General features: G+C 42.5%; 1 protein-coding gene across 1 annotated transcript in view; it reads left to right on the top strand.

Moving 5' to 3' along the window:
* Nucleotides 1-395: 395 nt before the first annotated feature.
* The window catches only part of LOC311101329 (protein furry homolog), a gene marked incomplete at its 5' end in the record, with an annotated part of 178,126 nt that continues 171,076 nt past the window's right edge, over nucleotides 396-7,445 (top strand). Inside the window, one exon of the mRNA XM_084142456.1 lies at nucleotides 396-465. Coding sequence (XP_083998582.1) covers nucleotides 396-465 — 70 coding nt within the window. The remainder of the gene's footprint in view (nucleotides 466-7,445) is intronic.

The raw sequence follows: 7,445 nt of genomic DNA, 5'->3' as shown, positions 1-7,445 counted from the left end.
AAGAGAGAGGGGAAGAGAGAGGGATTGAGAGAGAGGAAGAGCGAGGGAGGGAGCAGGAGACAGAAGAAGAGTGAGGACAGGGAGGGAGAGGTAGTGGGAGATTGAGCAAGGACAGGGAGAGAACATGATAGAGAGAAAGAGCAGAGAGAGAGCGGATAAGTGAGTGAGCGAGGAGAGAGAGATAGAGGGCTGAGCGCCAGGAACAGGAGGAGGAGGAGTTGAAGGTGGGGCAGCGCAGTGTCAGTTTGTTCTGGTCCTCGCCAGCGCAGTAGAAGTGTTGTGCATCACAGTGAGGTGACAGTGACAGCGACGGCAGCTCAAACTGCTGCTCCAGAGCTTCAGGAGTAAACAACAACAACAACAGTAGCAACAACAGGGAGACTTCCTGTATAGGCATGGCCAGCCAACAGGACTCAGGCTTCTTTGAGATCAGCATCAAGTCTCTGCTCAAGTCCTGGAGTGGCTGTGAGTACACTCTAGCTTGCCAGCCTGCCTGCCTGGCTTCCAGCGCAGCATGCTTGTTTAGTGCTGTTAGCGTTAGCTACCACGCTAGACTAAACTTAGCTACAGTCATTCAGAATGACAGACAGAGTAGAGATGATAGCGTAGCTTAGTGTGGCGCACATATTGGCTGAACTACTTAGTGGTGCTGATTCACTATGTGTTTTACCCCATGTTTTTTTGTTTTGGCTCCTTTTCCTGTTTGTGGGTTAGGGTCAGGGTAAGGCTTCTTTCTACGTGGGCTGCCTGCCGTGAAGTTTAAATAGCTGCTGTTCAGTGCTGGGCTGCCCTAATAGGATTAGGAAGGTTCAGCTCCTGAGTGCAGCTTCACCACCCTGCCTTCCCATAGAGAGGCAGGATGAATAGGATGCTATTTGATTTGATTTGATTTATTAGGATCCCCATTAGCCGACACCAATGGTGACAGCTAATCTTACTGGGGTTCGACACAACGAAAAATACGTTACATACACAAGACTTCACAGTTTACATATATTTAAAAACATCAACATGTAGTGTGTGTGTGTGTGTGTGTGTGTGTGTGTGTGCATACATCTATCAGTTACACATGCATTTCAGTACATACACACAACAAGTAGGTCACATGTGGGAGAGGCATTGGGCCATGTGGTGTTGCTTTATTAGTTTTTTGAAACCGGGTTTGCTGTTCACTTGCACCATATAAGAAGGAAGGGAGATCCATGCACTCATGGCTCTGTATAATACTATGAGTTTCCTTGAATTTGTTCTGGACCTGGGGACTATGAAAAGACCCCTGGTGGCATGTCTGTGTGTGTGTCAGTGCTGTGTGTAATTTGGCTATGCAAACCATTTGGAATTTCCAACACAAGAAGTGACACAATCAGTCTTTCCTCAACTCTTAGCCAAGTGAGACTGGTATGCATAGTATCAACATTAGCCCCATGTAGCTCAGTTGGTAGAGCATGGTGCTTGCAACGCCAGGGTTGTGGGTTCGATTCCCACAGGGGGCCAGTATGAAAAATGTATGCACTCACTAACTGTAAGTCGCTCTGGATAAGAGTGTCTGCTAAATGACTTAAATGTAAAATTACAACGAAGAGTAAGACGTGCCTCTCTGTTCTGGACCAGCTGCAGCTTAACTAGGTCTTTCTTTGCAGCACCATATGACTGGATAATAATCAAGATAAGATAAAACTAGAGCCTGCAGGACTTGCTTTGTGGAGTGTGGTGTCAAAAAAGAAGAGCATCTCTTTATTAGGTACAGACTTCTCCCCATCTTTACAACCATTGAATCTATATGTTTTGACCATGACAGTTTATAATCTAAGGTAACACCAAGTAATTTAGTCTCCTCAACTTTTCAACAGCCACACCATTACTTACCAGATTCAGATGAGTTCTAGAACTTAAGGAATGATTTGTACCAAATACAATGCTCTTAGTTTTAGAGATCTTCAGGACCAGTTTATTACTGGCATACCCATTCCAAAACTGACTGCAACTCTTTGTTAAGGGTTTCAGTGACTTCATTAGCTGTGGTTGCTGATGCATATATGGTTGAATCATCAGCATACACACATGCTTTGTTTAATGCCAGTGGCAGGTCATTGGTAAAAAATTGAAAAGAGTAGAGGGCCTAGAGAGCTTCCCTGCGTTACACCGCACTTTACATGTTAAACATTAGAGAAGCTTCCATTAAAGAAAACCATCTAAGTTCTATTAGATAGATAGCTCTAAATCCACGAAATGGCAGAGGTTGAAAAGCCATAACACATACGTTTTCTCAACAACAGGTTATGGTCAATAATATCAAAGGCTGCACTGAAATCTAACAGTACAGCTCCCACAATCTTCTTATTATCAACTTATTCTAACCAATCATCAGTAATTTGTGTCAGTGCAGTACAGAGGGCCCTTCTCTGTAAGCATGCTGAAAGTCTGCTGTTAATTTGTTTACAGATACATTTGTTTACAACAGTTTGCGAAGATCTGGAAGCAAGCTGCTAGGTCTGCTGTTAGAGCCAGTAAAGGCTACTTTATCACTCTTGGGTAGTGGAATGACTTTGACTTACCTCCAGGCCTGAGGATAAAGACTTTCCTCTAGGCTTAGCTATGATATGACAGATAGGAGTGGCTATAGAGTCAGCTACCATTCTCAGTAGCTTTCCATCTAAGTTGTCAATGCCAGTAGTAGATCAGCTTTAATATTGCAGATAGATTGTGGCTTCCATCAATGTAATTGTCTGCATCATTTACAATCCCCCATATATATTTTTTGTAAATATAAATATATACAGTACCAGTCAAAAGTTTGGACACACCTACTCATTCAAGGGTTTATCTTTATTTTTTACTATTTTCTACATTGTAGAATAATATTGAAGGCATCAAAACTATGAAATGACTCATATGGAATCATGTAGTAACCAAAAAAGTGTTAAATAAATCAAAATATATTTTATATTTGAGATTCTTCAAAGTAGCCACCCTTTGCCTTAATGACAGCGTTGCACACTCTTGGCATTCTCTCAACCAGCTTCATGAGGAATGCTTTTCCAACTGTCTTGAAGGAGTTCCCACATATGCTGAGCACTTGTTGGCTGCTTTTCCTTCACACTGCGGTCCAACTCATCCCAAACCATCTCAATTTGGTTGAGGTCAGGTGATTGTGGAGGCCAGGTCATCTGATGCAGCACTCCATCACTCTCCTTCTTGGTCAAATAGCCCTTACACAGCCTGGAGGTGTGTTTTGGGTCATTGTCCTGTTGAAAAACAAATGATAGTCTCACTAAGTGCAAACCAGATGGGATGGCGTATCACTGCAGAAGGCTGTGGTAGCCATGCTGGTTAAGTCTGCCATGAATTCTAAATAAATCACTGACAGTGTCACCAGCAAAGCACCCCCACACCATCACCCCTCCTCCTCCATGTTTCACAGTGGGAACCACACATGCAGAGATCATCCGTTCACCTACTCTGCGTCTCACAAAGACAAGGCGGTTGGAACTAAAAATCTCACATTTGGACTCATCAGACCCAAGGACAGATTTACACCAGTCTAATGTCCATTGCTCGTGTTTCTTGGCCCAAGCAAGTCTCTTCTTATTATTGGTGTCCTTTAGTAGTGGTTTCTTTGCAGCAATTCGTTCATGACAGCCTGACTCACGCAGTCTCCTCTGAACAGTTGATGTTGAGATGTGTCTGTTACTTGAACTCTGTGAAGCATTTATTTGGGCTGCAATCTGAGGTGCTGTTAACGCTAATGAACGTATCCTCTGCAGCACAGGTAACTCTGGGTCTTCCTTTCCTGTGGCGGTCCTCATGAGAGAAAGTTTCATCATAGCGCTTGATGGTTTTTGCGACTGTACTTGAAGAAACATTCAAAGTTCTTGAAATGTTCAGTATTGTCTTAAAGTAATGATGGACTGTCATCTCTCTTTGCTTATTTCAGCTGTTCTTGCCATAATATGGACTTGGTATTTTACCAAATAGGGCTATCGTCTGTATACCACCCCTACCTTGTCACAACACAACGGATTGGCTCAAACGCATTAAGAAGGAAAGGAATTCCACAAATAAACTTTTAACAAGGGACACCTGTTAATCCCCTAACCCCACCATCCCTCCCCTAATTGGAGTAAAGTAATGGACAACAACTCCTAGGCTTCTACTTCCAGCTTATACATACTATATACATTTGACGGACACGGTGTATTTTACAAAAGTTATATTTTATTTGTTTTTAGTCCCATCCTTCAGTTCCACTCATCCATCTATCTCTGAACACCATCCAGTTTTTAATTTATATTTGCCACATACAGTGCATTCGGAAAGTATTCAGACTCCTTGACCTTTTCCACATTTTGTTACGACACAGCCTTATTCTAAAATTGATTAAATAGTTTTTTTCCCCTCATCCATCTACACACAATATCCCATAATGACAAAGCAAATACAGTTTTTAGAAATGTTTGCACATTTGTAAAAAACAACAACTGAAAAATCCCATTTACATAAGTATTCAGACCCTTTACTCAGTACATTCTTGAAGCACCTTTGGCAGCGATTACAGCCTCGAGTCTTCTTTGGTATGACGCTACAAGCTTGGCACACCTGTATTTGGGGAGTTTCTCCCATTCTTCTCTGCAGATCCTCTCAAGCTCTGTCAGGTTGGATGGGGAGCGTTGCTGCACAGCTACTTTCAGGTCTCTCCAGAGATGTTCGATCGGGATCAAGTCCGGGCTCTGGCTGGGCCACTCAAGGACATTCAGAGACTTGTCCCGACGCCACTCCTGTGTTGTCTTGGCTGTGTGCTTAGGGTCATTGTCCTGTTGGAAGGTGAACCTTCGCCCCAGTCTGGGGTCCTGAGCGCTCTGGAGTAGGTTTTCATCAAGGATCTCTCTGTACTTTGCTCTGTTCATCTTTCCCTCGATCCTGACTAGTTTCCCAGTCCCTGCTGCTGAAAACATCCCCCAAGCATTATGCTGCCACCACCATGCTTCACCGTAGGGATGGTGCCAGGTTTCCTCCAGACGTGACACTTGGCGTTCAGGCCAAAGAGTTCAATCTTGGTTTCATCAGACCAGAGAATCTTGTTTCTCATGGTCTAAGAGTCCTTTAGGTGCCTTTTGTCAAACTCCAAGTGGGCTGTCATGTGCCTTTTACTTAGGAGTGGCTTCCGTGTGACCCACTCTACCATAAAGGCCTGATTGGTGGAGTGCTGCAGAGATGGATGTCCTTCTGGAATGTTCTCCCATCTCCACAGAGGAACTCTGGAGCTCTGTCAGAGTGACCATCAGGTTCTTGGTCACCTCCCTACACCAAGGCCCTTCTACTCCGATCACTCAGTTTGGCCGGGCAGCCGGCTCTAGGAAGAGTCTTGGTGGTTCCAAACTTCTTCCATTTAAGAATGATGGAGGCCACTCTGTTCTCGGGGACCTTCAATGCTGCAGACATTTTTTGGTACCCTTCCCCAGATCTGATCCTCGACACAATCCTGTCTCTGAGCTCTATGGACAATTCCTTCGACCTCATGGCTTGGTTTTGGCTCTGACATGCACTGTCAACTGTGGGACCTTATATAGACAGGTGTGTGTGCCTTTCCAAATCATGTCCAATCAATTGAATTTACCACAGGTGGACTCCAATCAAGTTGTAGAAACATCTCAAGGACGATCAATGGAAACAGGATGCACCTGAGCTCAATTTTGAATCTCATAGCAAAGGGTCTGAATACTTTTGTAAATAAGGTATTTCTGTTTTGTTTTTTTATACATTTCTAAAAATCTGTTTTCGATTTGTCATTATGGAGTATTGATGAGGATTTTTTATTTTTTATTAATCAATTTTATAAGAATAAGGCTGTAAAGTAACAAAATGTGGAAAAAGGGAAGGGGTCTGAATACTTTCTGAATGCACTGTATTGTTCAACTGTGCTGTGATGTTTCACAAAAGCTCTGAACCTTTCTATTCTCATAGATTCTACATATTGTAAATTAAAGATACACTTTCTTATTGTAATGACCTGTCTAGATCATAAATGAACAATTGTCCAGATAGAAGTTTGAGTTTAGGAATTCCAGGTTTATTAACCAAACTCAACACAGGCTACTGTTTGGCCGTATCCCACGCCAAATAAATCAAGAATACCCGTATAAAACAACGGTGACCACCTCTTGTTAAGACCAGACGTAAGAGAGAGAACAATGGCTAAGCATGGTCTTAAACTTGCGATGCTCCACCCCACTGCCAAACTCCCCCTCCCCCCAGCCGCTCCACCAACCACCATGATGCCCGGCACCAGAACATTCCAGGCATTCCCGTGGTTGGCAGATAGCAGGTTGACTGGCATGTCGGACCCCGCGAACACTGGGTACTGGAAAGTACAAAATTTAAACTTATAATGCTTTTCCTTCGTTATTTGTTTTTTATGCATGAGTACAATGGCTCACTGTTCGTTGTTGGCATTTCCTGCCTAAGTTTGCCCACTTTGACAATGAAGTAATCATTAAAATAATGGGCAACATCAAATGGTTTTGTGATGAATAAGCCAACTGAATCGATGAAAGATGGAATTGAATTTGTCTTCTGCCCATAATTTCATTTAAAGTACTCCAAAGTTTGTTTCCATCATTCTTTATATCATTGATCCTGGCTTCATAATACAGTTTCTTCTTCTTTTTGTAGAGTTCAGTCACTTAATTTCTCAATTTGCAGTAAGTCACCCAGTCAGATGTGCAGCCAGACTTATTAGCCACTCCTTTTGCCCCATCTCTTTCAACCATACAGTTTTTCAATTCCTCATCAATCCATGGAGACTTAACAGTTCGAACAGTCAGTTTCTTAACAGGTGCATGTTTATCAATAATTGGAAGAAGCAATTTCAGTGCAGTGTCTGGATGCTCCTTCTTAATCACATCAGACTAATAAATATTTTTAACATCATCCACATAAGAGTCACAGCAAAATATTTTGTATTTTAGGCCCAGCTTTTGGAACGTCTGCTTTCCTGGATATAGCCACTATATGGTGATCACTGCATCCAATGGGTGCGAATACAGCTTTAGAACAAAGTTCTACAGTATTAGGAAAAATGTGATCAATACATGTGGATGATCTTGTTCCTGTAGTGTTTGTAAACACCCTGGTAGGTTGATTAATAACCTGAACCAGATTATGGGCAGTGGTTACAGTGAGAAGCTTCCTCTTGAGTGGACAGCTTGATGAAAATCTGTCAATATTCAGGGTCCAAGAAAGTAGACCTCTCTGTTTACATCACATACACTATCAAGCGTTTCACACATATTATTTAGATTCTGACTGTTAGCACTTTGTGGCCAATAGCAACACACCAAAAGAAAAGGCTTTAGATGTGCCAGGTGAACCTTCAACCACAACACATCAATAGCACTTGACATAAGATCTTCTCTAATCATTACATGGATAGGGCTCTGAATATATAC

Source organism: Coregonus lavaretus (genome assembly GCF_964263955.1).
Source record: "Coregonus lavaretus genome assembly, chromosome: 26".
Lineage (NCBI taxonomy): Eukaryota > Metazoa > Chordata > Actinopteri > Salmoniformes > Salmonidae > Coregonus > Coregonus lavaretus.
Note: the sequence above shows the minus strand (reverse complement) of the source record. Positions and strands in the feature narration are given on the sequence as shown.